The sequence below is a fragment of the Cherax quadricarinatus genome, chromosome 25, assembly GCF_038502225.1.
Source record: "Cherax quadricarinatus isolate ZL_2023a chromosome 25, ASM3850222v1, whole genome shotgun sequence".
Classification (NCBI taxonomy): Eukaryota; Metazoa; Arthropoda; class Malacostraca; order Decapoda; family Parastacidae; genus Cherax; species Cherax quadricarinatus.
Window position 1 is genome coordinate 1,422,060 of NC_091316.1, and position 17,968 is coordinate 1,440,027.

The following is a 17,968-nucleotide window of genomic DNA, read 5'->3' on the forward strand; positions in this document are numbered from 1 at the left end:
GAGGTGTCTCGTAGTGTATATCACCGAGGTGTCTCGTAGTGTATATACACCGAGGTGTCTCGTAGTGTATATACACCGAGGTGTCTCGTAGTGTATATACACCGAGGTGTCTCGTAGTGTATATACACCGAGGTGTCTCGTAGTGTATATACACCGAGGTGTCTCGTGGTGTATATACACTGAGGTGTCTCGTAGTGTATATACACCGAGGTGTCTCGTAGTGTATATACACTGAGGTGTCTCGTAGTGTATATACACTGAGGTGTCTCGTAGTGTATATACACCGAGGTGTCTCGTAGTGTATATACACTGAGGTGTCTCGTAATGTATATACACCGAGGTGTCTCGTAGTGTATATACACCGAGGTGTCTCGTAGTGTATATACACCGAGGTGTCTCGTAGTGTATATACACCGAGGTGTCTCGTAGTGTATATACACTGAGGTGTCTCGTAGTGTATATACAATGAGGTGTCTCGTAGTGTATATACACTGAGGTGTCTCGTAGTGTATATACACTGAGGTGTCTCGTAGTGTATATACACCGAGGTGTCTCGTAGTGTATATACACTGAGGTGTCTCGTAGTGTATATACACTGAGGTGTCTCGTAGTGTATATACACTGAGGTGTCTCGTAGTGTATATACACCGAGGTGTCTCGTAGTGTATATACACTGAGGTGTCTCGTAGTGTATATACACTGAGGTGTCTCGTAGTGTATATACACTGAGGTGTCTCGTAGTGTATATACACCGAGGTGTCTCGTAGTGTATATACACTGAGGTGTCTCGTAGTGTATATACACTGAGGTGTCTCGTAGTGTATATACACCGAGGTGTCTCGTAGTGTATATACACTGAGGTGTCTCGTAGTGTATATACACTGAGGTGTCTCGTAGTGTATATACACCGAGGTGTCTCGTAGTGTATATACACTGAGGGTGTCTCGTAGTGTATATACACTGAGGTGTCTCGTAGTGTATATACACCGAGGTGTCTCGTAGTGTATATACACTGAGGGTGTCTCGTAGTGTATATACACTGAGGTGTCTCGTAGTGTATATACACTGAGGTGTCTCGTAGTGTATATACACTGAGGTGTCTCGTAGTGTATATACACCGAGGTGTCTCGTAGTGTATATACACTGAGGGTGTCTCGTAGTGTATATACACTGAGGTGTCTCGTAGTGTATATACACTGAGGTGTCTCGTAGTGTATATACACCGAGGTGTCTCGTAGTGTATATACACTGAGGGTGTCTCGTAGTGTATATACACTGAGGGTGTCTCGTAGTGTATATACACCGAGGTGTCTCGTAGTGTATATACACTGAGGGTGTCTCGTAGTGTATATACACCGAGGTGTCTCGTAGTGTATATACACTGAGGTGTCTCGTAGTGTATATACACCGAGGTGTCTCGTAGTGTATATACACTGAGGGTGTCTCGTAGTGTATATACACCGAGGTGTCTCGTAGTGTATATACACTGAGGTCAAATAATTTTAAAAATATTCATATATTATTTCTTACGAATTAGTTAATATTTTTACAAAAATTAATATAAACTATTTATTTTTTAAATCTAGACTAAAAACTAAATTACTGAGCTAACGTAACCTTGTTACAATGTTATCTACGTATAACTTACTCCTACCTAACCTATCTAAGTAATATTACTCAGTATTTAGTTATATTTAACCCATATTCATTATTTTAATAACTTCATGAGGGTGTATGAGTGTGTGTGTGTGTGTGTGTACTCACCTAGTTGTACTCACCTAGTTGAGGTTGCGGGGGTCGAGTCCGAGCTCCTGGCCCCGCCTCTTCACTGGTCGCTACTAAGTCACTCTCCCTGAGCCGTGAGCTTTATCATACCTCTGCTTAAAGCTATGTATGGATCCTGCCCCCACTACATCGCTTCCCAAACTATTCCACTTACTGACTACTCTGTGGCTGAAGAAATACTTCCTAACATCCCTGTGATTCATCTGTGTCTTCAGCTTCCAACTGTGTCCCCTTGTTACTGTGTCCAATCTCTGGAACATCCTGTCTTTGTCCACCTTGTCAATTCCTCTCAGTATTTTGTATGTCGTTATCATGTCCCCCCTATCTCTCCTGTCCTCCAGTGTCGTCAGGTTGATTTCCCTTAACCTCTCCTCGTAGGACATACCTCTTAGCTCTGGGACTAGTCTTGTTGCAAACCTTTGCACTTTCTCTAGTTTCTTCACGTGCTTGGCTAGGTGTGGGTTCCAAACTGGTGCCGCATACTCCAGTATGGGCCTAACGTATACGGTGTACAGGGTCCTGAACGATTCCTTATTAAGATGTCGGAATGCTGTTCTGAGGTTTGCTAGGCGCCCATATGCTGCAGCAGTTATTTGGTTGATGTGCGCTTCAGGAGATGTGCCTGGTGTTATACTCACCCCAAGATCTTTTTCCTTGAGTGAGGTTTGTAGTCTCTGGCCCCCTAGACTGTACTCCGTCTGCGGTCTTCTTTGCCCTTCCCCAATCTTCATGACTTTGCACTTGGTGGGATTGAACTCCAGGAGCCAATTGCTGGACCAGGTCTGCAGCCTGTCCAGATCCCTTTGTAGTTCTGCCTGGTCTTCGATCGAGTGAATTCTTCTCATCAACCTCACGTCATCTGCAAACAGGTACACCTCGGAGTCTATTCCTTCCGTCATGTCGTTCACAAATACCAGAAACAGCACTGGTCCTAGGACTGACCCCTGTGGGACCCCGCTGGTCACAGGTGCCCACTCTGACACCTCGCCACGTACCATGACTCGCAGCTGTCTTCCTGACAAGTATTCCCTGTGTGTGTGTGTGTGTGTGTGTGTGTGTGTGTGTGTGTGTGTGTGTGTGTGTGTGTGTGTGTGTGTGTGTGTGTTTGTGTCTCAACAATCAACATTTGCACCAATAACTCATTACAGTTGTGACCGGATGTGGAAGTGTGAATTGCTCATTACTCTGGAATTTGTTCATGATTGTAGCCATGTATAAACGTAAGTAACCATTCTTACAGGATTCATTACCTTTGTACCTAGTTCAGCTATCAAAACTTTGGGGCCCAGTCCCTGGACCCATTACGTACCTCTGTAATCTGTAAATACCTATGTAACTTGTCATAATTGTGACTTGACCTACCTGGAGTTCATTACCTTTGTAAATTGTGAGTTCATTACCTTTGTAAATTGTGAGTTCATTACCTCTGTAACTTGCTCAGCTATCAAAACTTTGGAATTCAGTCCCTGGACCAATTATGTACCTGGAGTCTGGAGTTTATCTGGAGAGAGTTCCGGGGGTCAACGCCCCCGCGGCCCGGTCTGTGACCAGGCCTCCTTAGGTCAGTGTCCCAGGATGCGACCCACACCAGTCGACTAACACCCAGGTACCCATTTTACTGATGGGGAACATAGACAACAGGTGGAAAGAAACACGTCCAATGTTTCTACTCTGGCTGGGAATCGAACCCAGGCCCTCACCGTGTGAAGCGAGAGCGTTAACCACCAGGCCACCAGAGCCCTGTAATCTTTTGACTACCGCCCACAGGATGGGTATGGGGTGCATAATAAACATATTAAACTAACTAAAACTAACTCTCCAGGCATTGCATGACCCCTGTGAGGTTTAGCGCCTCGCTGTGAGACTAATTATCATTTCGCTGTCACCAGTGATCGCTACCAAGGAAGCCTGGAGTACATCTAGAGTATACCTGGTATACCTGGAGCATACCTAGTACACCTGGAGTATTCCTAGTACACCTGGAGTCTACCTGGTCCATGACCAGGCCTTCCGGTGGATCAGGTACACCTGGAGTATACCTAGTATACCTGGATTATACCTAGTATACCTGGAATATACCTAGTATACCTTGAGTATACCTAGTATACCTGGAGTATACCTAGTACACCTGGAGTATACCTAGTATACCTGGAGTATACCTAGTATACCTGGAGTATACCTAGTATACCTGGAATATACCTATTATACCTGGATTATACCTATTATGCCTGAAGTACACCTGGAGTAAACCTAGTATACCTAGAGTATACCTATTATACCTGGAGTACACCTATTATACCTGAAGTATACCTGGAGTATACCTAGTATACCTCTAGTATACCTAGAGTATACCTATTATACCTGGAGTACACCTATTATACCTGAAGTATACCTGGAGTATACCTAGTATACCTGGAGTATACCTAGTATACCTGGAGTATACCTAGTATACCTGGAGTATACCTAGTATACCTGGAGTATACCTAGTCTATTTCCCGTCATAAAACATCCACTAACATCAATGACTTCTCTGGTGACACATGAACACTGCACATAATATATGAACAAATATATAATTAAAACAGGAAGGAGTCACATAAAAAAATACAGAAGTAAAACAGGTTAGAGAAGAGAAGGTGAGGGAGCCTCACTGATCACCATGATAATAACTACATGAAGGAAGCCGTTACTACACAACAATATAAAGAGTGAGTCACCTGACCAGTATTATCACTCACCTGGCTTCTCTTATTCTGAAGCTTATACTTATTTAATCTATCATTTTTCTTGCAGATGCAGTAACAACATTAGCAAGTAAGATTGCAGGTCAGATACCAAGCTTCATTATCAAAGGTCAAATAAATACCATCTTCACTATCAAAGGTCAAACACCATCTTCACTATCAAAGGTCAAACACCATCTTCACTATCAAAGGTCAAACACCATCTTCACTATCAAAGGTCAAACACCATCTTCACTATCAAAGGTCAAACACCATCTTCACTCTCAAAGGTCAAACACCATCTTCACTATCAAAGGTCAAACACCATCTTCACTATCAAAGGTCAAACACCATCTTCACTATCAAAGGTCAAACACCATCTTCACTATCAAAGGTCAAACACCATCTTCACTATTAAAGGTCAAACACCATCTTCACTATCAAAGGTCAAACACCATCTTCACTATCAAAGGTCAAACACCATCTTCACTATCAAAGGTCAAACACCATCTTCACTATCAAAGGTCAAACACCATCTTCACTATCAAAGGTCAAACACCATCTTCACTATTAAAGGTCAAACACCATCTTCACTATCAAAGGTCAAACACCATCTTCACTATCAAAGGTCAAACACCATCTTCACAACAGTAATACACTAATATTTCTTCATGTTGGTATAAACCTTGGTAATAAATACCGACAAGTTGGTTTAGAAAGACACGTTCAAGATTGATGGACTGAACACATCGACTCCAGGCTGAGGGACTGATTACCTCATACTCCTCCTCTCCTTACGCCTTCCTCTTTGTATTGGACTGATGAAGCCACTGTGTGGCGAAACGTTTCCTGAATAAAGATTCCCATATGCTGTATAAGTGTCTCAATCTTCAACTTGTCATTTTTTCAAACCATTCATCACAGCCTTCCTCTTTGTATTGGACTGATGAAGCCACTGTGTGGCGAAACGTTTCCTGTATAAAGATTCCCATATGCTGCATAAGTGTCTCAATCTTCAATATTGTTTGTAATGGCTTGATAAAGCTCCTGGAGAGCGAAACGTTGCCACAATAAATGTCACATTAGTTGCACTTGTGTCCTTTTACTTTACATATTGTCGGTAATTCTACCAACTTTATTACAAGATCAATGCAGTTGAACCATCAATAAAGTTTACACTTGAACTCGAAAATGATGGCAAACTTCCTTTCCTCGACGTTCTACTGTGCAGATCTCCCGACAGTGACAAACTTCTCTTCCAAGTGTATAGAAAACCTACCAACAAGGACGATCTTATACACTTTTATTCACACCAAGATACCCGCACTAAGAGAGGAGTCATTGGCTTCTTCTTGAGAGCTCTTCGCATCTCCAGCCCTTGTTTTCTAGAAGAAGAATGCACTTACATAACACAAGCCTTTACACGTCTTCAGTTCCCATCTTTTTTCATCCGAGATTGCAGACTCAAGGCACAAACTATCCTCAACAAACCGCGCATGGAACAGCCCCCTAAACAGTTCATAGTACTCCCATGTGGCGATGTTGCCACGAATACTCGCCGGGCACTTGCTATGAGTAACATCAACGTTTCCACCATAAACACATCATCTATCAAAGACCTCACTACGAAACGCAGCCCCACACCTCTAACTTCTACAGCAGGCGTCTACACTATCCCCTGTGGGTTCTGTCCCAAGAAATATGTAGGCCACACAGGCAGAGATCTTGCAGTCCGCCTGAATGAGCATCGAAATGCCTCTAACAGAGATGATGTAAGGTACGCCTGTGTCCTCCACAGAGACTCCACGGGACATTTGATGAACTGGAATGAGGCACAACTCGTTCTCACCGAACCAGACCTCAGACGCCGACGGTGCCTAGAAGCCTCACTAATCGCCGTCACCGACACTATAGAACGCAACACTGGAAACTACAAAATTTCAAAAACATTGGCATACATGATACTTAAGCAGCACCAACCCAACAACACAGGAGTCACATGATTTCATCGTCTACTGGTCCTCATCATAGACAGAGGTTGTTTTGATAAGGACCTGCCTCGCATGGGCCAGTAGGCCTTCTACAGTGTTCCTCCATTCTTATGTTCTTATGACATTCCTCAGGTCACGTGTGTCACATCTCACTCTCCGCCTATATATATAATGTCTTTCTACCTCTGTATGTTAGAAGTGATCAAGGTCCCAGGACCGAAACGTTTTCTAATAAATATGTTATAGTGTTTGCTTACGTGTCTTTCTAAACCATTTCTTCATGTATCATCACAAGATACATTATATTACAAGAATAATAAAATATTATATTGAAATAATATCACTTAAGTTTTACTAGTTAAAATATTTACTGTGTATAAACCGACCAAAATAAACTAAATAACTTCCTATAAAAACTATATATTTTATAACTATAAATGAAGTTAAACAAATTCTAAATTCAAAGTGAATATTTTTAGAAAAGTTATAGAAAGTGTTTTGTAAATTAACTCAATAATATATATCAGACCACTTTTATAAATTAAAATAAGAAAGTGTGTCATAAAGCGGAAACTGTTATAAAAGTAAGAAGCTTATACAGGGTATACTATACTGACTCGCCCGTCCAGGGCAGGTCCTTCTCTAATACAAGCTACCCAACATTCTCCACCTGACTCTGCACACTATATACATATACTCACACTCAGATACATGTGTTTGTGACTTAATAAAGTCTACTGTGTGTGAGAAACGTTGTCAATAAAGTATCAAATTATACTGCATTTCTGTATAGTTTTCCTCCGAAAAGCCTATAACTGACTTGTGTTAATTACTTATAAGTATGACTAAGTAATACTTAGTTATTCAGCAGTAAACAAAGCTCAACTGATTTTAATTATTATTATTTTAGAAGGGAGTTTAAGATGTTCTTGGGTGTATAATAGTAAATTTACGTGAGTGTTGTAGAGGTAAGTATGGCGTGTTGTGTGTACTGGTCACCAAGCAATGGCTGTCATGGACGCGTGAAAAACACATATTTGATCACATTTCTACGCACAATTCTCTTTCATTTACAGTTCAGTGATATTTTCGGGCATACAGATCTAAATTAACACTTAAAACTAAACGAAAGTTTTATTTTAAACAAGTTATTTGTAATTGAAAGTAAGAGACTTTGAGATGATGGATAAAATCTGAGAGAAACTAGATATGTAGTGGCACTGTGTGTATGTGTGTGTGTATGTCTGTGTGTATGTGTGTGTGTATGTCTGTGTGTATGTGTGTGAGTATATCAGTTCAACTCACCTGGGAAGGTGATCGCTCAGTACACAGGTGTCCTCCTCTGATACCTGGTCGTCTCTCTTGACTATATTAAAGGGTAAGTTATCTGTATGAGTAATTTAACTGATGGCATTTACCTGTGTCACTGAGTCGGCTTCTTATTATTTCGTATTATTAAAATAAAGCTAAAGCTCCCGCTTCACACACGGAGGACCCGGGTTCGATTCCCGGCGGGGTGAAAACATTTCGACACGTTTCCTTACACCTGTTGTCCTGTTCACCTAGCAGCAAATAGGTACCTGGGTGTTAGTCGACTGGTGTGGGTCGCATCCTGGGGGACAAGATTAAGGACCCCAATGGAAATAAGTTAGACAGTCCTCGATGACGCACTGACTTTCTTGGGTTATCCTGGGTGGCTAACCCTCCGGGGTTAAAAATCCGAACGAAATCTTATCTTATCTTATCTTATCACTGTGAAGCCAACCTTGAGTTGTCAAGTTTTACACTCAGACAGAAACATCTATCTTTGCCTCACACACTGGTTTTTATCATACTCAAAGTAGGATGGGTTTATCATACTCCAAACATGATGGTTTTATCATACTATAAACAGGATAGTTTTTATTATACTCCAACACACAGAATAAGTATTTCTTGGGTCTGAGAGCGGGCTGAAAGTGTCATGAGCTTGGCGAGGAAGTAGTGGAGACAGGCTTCATACATAGTTTTAAAAGCAGGTACGATAAGGCCCACGAAGCAAGTTAAGAGTCAAGATCATCTTAGAATCGACCCCTGCAATCACAAATAGGTGAGTGCACACACACACATATACTTGTGTACGGTGCACCATGACAACACAGTACGTCGGCTCTAAATGACTCATTATTTTCTCTTTCAACCAATAATGGTCACAACACTGCTTCCATATTGATTACCTTCAATTTTTTTTATCAAGTGATATATGGGGTGGTAGAGAAAGTGGAATATTCAAATGGCCTTTTTATTAACTTCTCCGAGGCTATAGGTCCCATAATTTGCAATATATACATACACACAGTATATAAACTTACCGGCCGTCTCCCACCGAGGAAAGGTAACCCGAAAAATAATCGATGCTTTCACCATCATAAATTCAATCACTGTCTTGCTAGAAGTGTTCTAACCTCATTCAGATGACCTCCGCCCCTCCTGCAGAATGCAAACACTGTGCCGTGGTACGAGTGTGGTTGCAACAGCTGACCCTCCTAAGTGTGGCCAGTATTGCATATAAACATCCGTGTCTACTTCTTTATTTGTAGTAACAATATTTTTCTTCGCATCATATTAAGAACATATACTGATTATCTTCTTTGTTTCCTTTCATTAAGGTTATGCTGACAGTTCCTTAAGTAGCACAGAGAGCTACAAAGCCTTCATATATGCCTATAAATTTACGACTCTTAGAATTTACTGAAAAAAAGTCTACAGACGAAATGTCAAGTCATGTCATTTAATTATATAAAATGTTTTGTTCATGGGTTGTGTTTGGCAGACAGTGATCAAACACATTTCAGAGCCTCGGACAAAGGGAAGGTGACCTACTAGCTATGTCCGTGAGCTGAAGTACTTAAATAAAGTTAGGTAATTAGCTAATTTACTTGTTATACTCTATGGAGTGTGCACTCTTTAGAGTGGGTGAAGCAGTGCTATTACTCTATGCTAAGTGACGTCTTCAACGGTAGCGTTAGATATAATAATAATAATAATAATAATAATAATAATAATAATAATAATAATAATAATAATAATAATAATAATAACAATAATAATAATAATAATAATAATAATCTTTTCTTAAACTATGGTTTTCATTTATATTTATATTTTACATCACTGTGAAATTTTAAGGTGATATAATTGAAGGTAATAAATCCTCCTTTAAATTGTGTACTTAACAAATATGACATTATTATTGTTGTTATAACTGATACAGGTGTGTTGGAGTGTTAGTGTCACCATGGTTGAACTAGTTACACTAGTGTTGTTGCTTACCATCACCGGTGTTGTTGGTAAGTGTTACCTCTACAGTGTTGGTGTCCTCAGATCTCTCTTTATTTCTCTATCTCAAAGTCTTGATGGATATATTTTTTTTAAATAAGAATAATATAAAAACTTTTTTTTTAATCAAAACTAACTCTGAAACCTCACGTAACCTAACTTAACGTATTTTTTAGCTAAATTTTGCTGTGTTTGTGTGTGTGTGTGTGTGTGTGTGTGTGTGTGTGTGTTTGTGTTTGTGTGTGTGTGTGTGTGTGTGTGTGTGTGTGTGTTTGTGTGTGTGTGTGTGTGTGTGTGTGTGTGTGTGTGTGTGTGTGTGTGTGTGTGTGTGTGTGTGTGTGTGTGTTTGTGTGTGTGTGTGTGTATGTGTGTGTGTGTTTGTGTTTGTTTGTGTGTGTGTGTGTGTACTCACCTAGTTGTACTCACCTAGTTGAGGTTGCGGGGGTCGAGTCCGAGCTCCTGGCCCCGCCTCTTCACTGATCGCTACTAGGTCACTCTCCCTGAGCCGTGAGCTTTATCGTACCTCTGCTTAAAGCTATGTATGGATCCTGCCTCCACTACATCGCTTCCCAAACTATTCCACTTACTGACTACTCTGTGGCTGAAGAAATACTTCCTAACATCCCTGTGATTCATCTGTGTCTTTAGCTTCCAACTGTGTCCCCTTGTTACTGTGTCCAATCTCTGGAACATCCTGTTTTTGTCCACCTTGTCAATTCCTCTCAGTATTTTGTATGTCGTTATCATGTCCCCCCTATCTCTCCTGTCCTCCAGTGTCGTCAGGTTGATTTCCCTTAACCTCTCCTCGTAGGACATACCTCTTAGCTCTGGGACTAGTCTTGTTGCAAACCTTTGCACTTTCTCTAGTTTCTTTACGTGCTTGGCTAGGTGTGGGTTCCAAACTGGTGCCGCATACTCCAATATGGGCCTAACGTATACGGTGTACAGGGTCCTGAACGATTCCTTATTAAGATGTCGGAATGCTGTTCTGAGGTTTGCTAGGCGCCCATATGCTGCAGCAGTTATTTGGTTGATGTGCGCTTCAGGAGATGTGCCTGGTGTTATACTCACCCCAAGATCTTTTTCCTTGAGTGAGGTTTGTAGTCTCTGACCCCCTAGACTGTACTCCGTCTGCGGCCTTCTTTGCCCTTCCCCAATCTTCATGACTTTGCACTTGGTGGGATTGAACTCCAGGAGCCAATTGCTGGACCAGTTCTGCAGCCTGTCCAGATCCCTTTGTAGTTCTGCCTGGTCTTCGATCGAGTGTATTCTTCTCATCAACTTCACGTCATCTGCAAACAGGGACACCTCAGAGTCTATTCCTTCCGTCATGTCGTTCACAAATACCAGAAACAGCACTGGTCCTAGGACTGACCCCTGCGGGACCCCGCTGGTCACAGGTGCCCACTCTGACACCTCGCCACGTACCATGACTCGCTGCTGTCTTCCTGACAAGTATTCCCTGATCCATTGTAGTGCCTTCCCTGTTATCCCTGCTTGGTCCTCCAGTTTTTGCACCAATCTCTTGTGTGGAACTGTGTCAAACGCCTTCTTGCAGTCCAAGAAAATGCAATCCACCCACCCCTCTCTCTCTTGTCTTACTGCTGTCACCATGTCATAGAACTCCAGTAGGTTTGTGACACAGGATTTCCCGTCCCTGAAACCATGCTGGCTGCTGTTGATGAGATCATTCCTTTCTAGGTGTTCCACCACTCTTCTCCTGATAATCTTCTCCATGATTTTGCATACTATACATGTCAGTGACACTGGTCTGTAGTTTAATGCTTCATGTCTGTCTCCTTTTTTAAAGATTGGGACTACATTTGCTGTCTTCCATGCCTCAGGCAATCTCCCTGTTTCGATAGATGTATTGAATATTGTTGTTAGGGGTACACATAGCGCCTCTGCTCCCTCTCTCAATACCCATGGGGAGATGTTATCTGGCCCCATTGCCTTTGAGGTATCTAGCTCACTCAGAAGCCTCTTCACTTCTTCCTCGGTTGTGTGCACTGTGTCCAGCACTTGGTGGTGTGCCCCACCTCTCCGTCTTTCTGGAGTCCCTTCTGTCTCCTCTGTGAACACTTCTTTGAATCTCTTGTTGAGTTCTTCACATACTTCCCGGTCATTTCCTGTTGTCTCTCCTCCTTCCTTCCTTAGCCTGATTACCTGGTCCTTGACTGTTGTTTTCCTCCTGATGTGGCTGTACAACAGTTTCGGGTCAGATTTGGCTTTCGCTGCTATGTCATTTTCATATTGTCTTTGGGCCTCCCTTCTTATCTGTGCATATTCATTTCTGGCTCTACGACTGTTCTCCTTATTCTCCTGGGTCCTTTGCCTTCTATATTTCTTCCATTCCCTAGCACACTTGGTTTTTGCCTCCCTGCACCTTTGGGTAAACCATGGGCTCATCCTGGCTTTTTCATTACTCCTGTTACCCTTGGGTACAAACCTCTCCTCAGCCTCCTTGCATTTTATTGCTACATATTCCATCATCTCATTAACTGGTTTCCCTGCCAGTTCTCTGTCCCACTGAACCCCGTTCAGGTAGTTCCTCATTCCTGTGTAGTCCCCTTTCTTGTAGTTTGGCTTCATTCGTCCTGGCCTTCCTGCTTCTCCCTCCACTTGTAGCTCTACTGTGTATTCGAAGCTTACAACCACGTGGTCACTGGCCCCAAGGGGTCTTTCATATGTGATGTCCTCGATATCTGCACTACTGAAGGTGAATACTAAGTCCAGCCTTGCTGGTTCATCCTCTCCTCTCTCTCTTGTAGTGTCCCTTACGTGTTGGTACATGAAGTTCTCCAGTACCACCTCCATCATCTTAGCCCTCCAAGTATCTTGGCCCCCATGTGGGTCCAAGTTCTCCCAATCTATCTCCTTGTGGTTAAAGTCACCCATGATCAGGAGCTTTGCCCTGCATGCATGAGCTCTTCTGGCCACTCTAGCCAGTGTGTCAACCATCGCTCTATTGCTCTCGTCGTACTCTTGCCTTGGCCTCCTGCTGTTCTGTGGTGGGTTATACATCACTGCTATTACCACCTTGGGACCTCCAGAGTGAAGTGTTCCCACTATGTAATCACTTTCTTCTCCGCTATCTTCTCTCTCCAGCTCATCAAAATTCCAGCGATTTTTGATCAGCAACGCAACTCCTCCACCCCCCCTGTTCCCTCTGTCTTTCCTCAGGATTTGGTATCCCGTTGGAAAGATGGCATCTGTTATCATACCTGTAAGCTTGGTTTCTGTGAGAGCTATGATGTCCGGTGATGCTTCTTTGACTCTTTCTTGCCACTCCTCCCACTTATTTGTTATTCCATCAGCGTTTGTGTACCATACCTTCAGTTTCCTTTCCAACACTGTGGTTTGGGGGGCCTGTGAGGGTGGGAGACCTGGTGGCATACTGTGGGGTTCTATAGCTTGGTGTTGGGTGGAGGCTGTGGGTATGGATTGTAGGGTGTGTTGGGATGGTGTGATAGGTTGTGTGGTTCTGAGAGTAGTTGTGTGTGTGCTTGCCCTTGCTGTTCTGTCCTGCTCTGACTGACCTCTGCTGGTTCCCTCCTTGTCTCTTTTCCTAGCTCCTTTCGCTTTTTTGTCCTCTCCCTCAGCTGCTGTCGTTCTGATTTTGTTCTGTCTCTGTCTAGGAACACCCTCTTGTACTCTTCCGAGTATTTCAATCGTGGTTTCTCTTGGAGGATCCTGTTCCGCACTGTTTCCGTCCTGAGAATCAGCTTGATTGGTCGGTTTCTCACCTTCGAGTACCCCCCTATTCTCTGAAAATTTACAATCTCGTCCCTCTCTTCACCTATTTCTGTTATGATTTTCTCAATCTCCTTCCTTTCTTCCTGCTTCCTTTCAGTGTGTGTCCTTTCCTCTCTCTCCTGAAGCCCATGGATAAACACTGATTTTGCCCTTTCTTCCTCGCATTGCCTCACCCTCTGTGGCTCTGGATCCTGCCTGTGTGTGGTCAGTTTCTCCCTTGATTTTTCCAGTGGCTCTTGATAGCCTTGTTGTGCCTCAGCATTCGACCTATCACCCTCTCCATCTGCAACCAGTTGATCTTCCCTTTCACTCCTTGGTCCTCCTTGGCAGATTGATGTGGCCTTAGCATAATTCATAATTCCTTCCTTCCTGTTCAGCCTCGCAGCTTCATATGCTGTGTCTTCTCTGGTCACTGCCCCTGTAACTCGCTCCAGCCTATTTATCTCAACTTCTAGGACCCTTATCTTGGCTACTGCAGTTTCGACTTGTGCCTCCCAATTCTTTGTCTCCTTCTCCAACCACCTTTCCAATTTCACAGAGAGCTCTTTCTCCATTTTTTCAGAAAGCTCTCCTAATTTTCTCTCCCACTCTTGTTCCATCCTTTTCCACTGCTCCTCCATCCACTCCTCCCTACCCGAACCATTCTCATCTGATCCTTGGGTCCTGCGAGTCCCCACCATTTTTTTTTTTTTTTTTTTTTTTTTTTTTTTTTTTTTTTTTTTTTTTTTTTTTTTTTTAAGAGTAGGAGAGGGGAGAGTTAGAAGGGAAAATGGGGACGAGAGTGTGTGTGTGTGTGTGTGTGTGTGTGTGTGTGTGTGTGTGTGTGTGTGTGTGTGTGTGTGTGTGTATGTGTGTGTGTGTGTGTGTGTATGTGTGTATGGGTGTTTATTTCATGATGCTAGCCGTTGTATATAGTAGCGGAAGGAGAGTCAGCAGCTGGAGCCAAGACAGAGTGCTACGCTAACCCGAATGGCGACAAGATGGATCCCAACAACATCTACACATGTGTATCTCCTCAGACCTGTTGCCAGGAGAACGCTGTTCCCACCTGTTGCGCCACTAAAGAAACTTCAGAAGCAGTTGTGGGACAGGTAAGACCTAACCCCCATCCTCCTCCTGCTCTGCCTTGTACTCAGTTCTCATATATATTGTATAACATTAATAGATATCAACACACGCACTACGTTGATAGGCATTAACCATCCAAAGGCGCACTAGCGTCCTACCAAACAAGTGTTAAAGGTATTACACTCTAGCAGGATAGTGTTCTTCCTGTTTTGTAAATATTAAATTGAGAGAGAAATGTTTGGAGCGTCTTCTTACATTTGTTTATTTTATTGTGCCATACTAAAGAGGCACGTAAGTTTCCCCGTCTTCTACGTACATGTCTATTTTTCCACTATAATCTACCTTTTCCATAATTACTATCGCATTTACTTTGTCTGTTTTGTAAGGTGAAGTCTGAGCAAAGTTCAGACCTCTGCAACACAACTGTCCTGAAAGATTTGTTAAGTTATATCATGAACTAAGGAAAGATCTTAGACTTCACCGTATGAAACAGACAAAGTAAATGCGACAGTAATTATGGACAAGGTAGAGAGTGGAAAAATGAACCTGTTATTAGAAGACGGAGGAACTTAGGTGCCCGTTAAGTCTTTATTACTGTAGTGTGGTGCTTCCTTGCTGCATTGCAAACTTCAATTGTTTTTTACACACGACGTTTCTCTCGAGAGGATAACTGAAGGATACCTAAGGTATATTTTCGGGGGTTAATGCCTCTTCGGCCCGGTCCCAAATCAGGACTCCTGGCGGATCAAGGTCTGGTCAATCAGGCTGCTACAGCTGGCCGCAAGCAGTCTGGCATACGAACAACAGCCTGACTGATCTTCAACTAACTTTAGGAAGCCATCCAGTTCCCTCTTGACGACAGGTAGAAGTTTGTTGATAATTTCCCTTGTGTACGATGGGAAGCTGTTACAAAACCTAGACTGATCCCTGGAACCATTAATAAATATTCTCCTAATTATAAGTACCTGATATCCAAAGATTTTAACTCCCTCATAAGAAAGTTGCTTCGTATTCATTTTTTGTTATATATTTGTGTGCTATAGCTTGTTATATTCTCTATGACTTGTATCATCGTCCGTGTTCACCTAACATAAGAACATAAGATGTGGAAAAAGACACTTATGTACAGTTCAGGACATTTATTAAAGGAAACGTTTCGCCACGAGTGGCTTCTTCAGTCCTAATACAGAGAAAACTAAGAAAACATTTATATATATAGTGGCAGGAGTCAGGTGAGGTGACGTGTGGGTAGAGGTGGTAGTAGTAGTAGTAGTAGTAGTAGTAGTAGTAGTAGTAGTAGTAGTAGTAATAGTAGTAGTAGTAATGGAACTAAGGAGGTGAGGTTAGAGAGGGACCTGCTGGCATCAAGTAACACCAGTTCCCAGGATGGGTAATATCCTCTTGCTTAGTAATTTTGAAATACTGTAACTACCGGATTTTTGCTTTATAGTGTTACTGACAGAAATTAGTGCAGCTTCAATGCATTTTCTCCGTCTTAAGTCGTCTTCTTTAATAACTAGTTTAGCTTCATTGAATTTCATGAGGTGTCCAACATCGTCTCTATGTTGAACACATGCGTTTTTGCGGTCATCATTTCTGCAAGCATTTTTGTGTTTGAGAGAATGAGGTTAAATTACTAAATGCTTAATGGAAGGTACAGAGGGATCATGATCTCCCCTTCCCCATCGCTATAACAAGACAAGAGTCACCAAACTCTCAAATGCTGTTATACTGCTAGTTAAATAGGAACGGAAGGTGTAAGGAAAAATGCCTGGGAATCGAGCAATGGAAGCTCTTACCACTGAGCTAGAAGTCAAATGTAAACTAAAAACTTCACACTGTGTGAAGTGTGAAAGACAAGTGTCACTGAGCACACCTGTGTTGTTAACTTTGTCAGGCGCAGTTGTGGGGCACTCTGGCGGGGTTGATCATAGTGGTGGCACTACTAATGTGGTACTGTCGTCATGATGGTGACTGTTGTGGCAACACCAAGGGCAAGATTGGTTGCTGCTGCTGTACCCGCGATGAAGTACCAGACAACGCCAACACTGATATGTGAGTTAACACACACACACACATATATATATATATATATGTGTGTGTGTGTTCGTGTGAGCACTGTGTACATATAGTTTACAGTTTACTTTAGGATTGAAATAGCAGATACTGAGCATTTCTCTCAGTGTGATTATACTGTGTCAGATTAACATAAAACGAACGTGACACACGTCAGTGTTCCACAGTTTTTAACAAATGGATATAACAATCATAACTTCAAAAAAATGCAATTCTTACGAACAAATTTTGCATAAAAAAATCCTGAAAACAAAATGTATTTATGTTAATTTTTCTTGACAGTGAAAAGGTTAAGCTTCCTCCTGAGCCAGAGAAGCTTCCTGCTGCTCCAGTAAATAAAGACTTAGTTGACATCGAGAGTGATGTAGTTCCTTAAGATGTCTGCACTGCTTGTAAGATGCCACACTCACATTTCAACCTCTTACAACGCTCCAAGACTACTTTAAATCACAACTTGTCTTAATCAAAAACTGAACGAGTGGAACGAGTTAGAGAGAGAGACACAGAGACAGAATCTTAAAAATACGTTAATTTTCCCTACTATTCGTACTTAACTGAGAAAGGAAGTACATAATGCCAGAATATTAAGGCTAAGACTAATACAACTTATGTATGATGGAGTGTGTGTGTGTTTGTCTGTGAACACTGTTCTCACATTCTATTATTCTTCTACTATAAGTGTAAAGTTAAGATCATTGTTTACTACTGTGGTAGAGTGCAACACTCACAGTGTAGTAACAGTAGCAGCTGTCATATTTACTACTGTGGTAGAGTGCAACACTCACAGTGTAGTAACAGTAGCAGCTGTCATATTTACTACTGTGGTAGAGTGCAACACTCACAGTGTAGTAACAGTAGTAGCTGTCATATTTACTACTGTGGTAGAGTGCAACACTCACAGTATAGTAACGGTAGTAGCTGTCATATTTACTACTGTGGTAGAGTGCAACACTCACAGTATAGTAACGGTAGCAGCTGTCATATTTACTACTGTGGTAGAGTGCAACACTCACAGTGTAGTAACGGTAGTAGCTGTCATATTTACTACTGTGGTAGAGTGCAACACTCACAGTATAGTAACGGTAGCAGCTGTCATATTTACTACTGTGGTAGAGTGCAACACTCACAGTATAGTAACGGTAGTAGCTGTCATATTTACTACTGTGGTAGAGTGCAACACTCACAGTATAGTAACGGTAGTAGCTGTCATATTTACTACTGTGGTAGAGTGCAACACTCACAGTATAGTAA

General features: G+C 42.1%; 2 protein-coding genes across 5 annotated transcripts in view; one reads left to right on the top strand and one right to left on the bottom strand.

Moving 5' to 3' along the window:
• Positions 1–17,968, bottom strand: part of LOC128690073 (uncharacterized) — a 342,887-nt gene that overhangs the window by 154,290 nt on the left and 170,629 nt on the right. The gene's annotated exons all lie outside the window — the stretch shown is intronic.
• On the top strand, positions 7,808–17,532 carry LOC128690074 (uncharacterized). Its single transcript, XM_070088714.1, has 5 exons — positions 7,808–7,877; positions 9,753–9,828; positions 14,489–14,664; positions 16,539–16,696; positions 17,000–17,532. Exons 2-5 carry the CDS (start codon positions 9,777–9,779, stop codon positions 17,091–17,093), a joined length of 480 nt encoding a protein of 159 aa, XP_069944815.1. The 5' UTR covers positions 7,808–7,877; positions 9,753–9,776; the 3' UTR covers positions 17,094–17,532.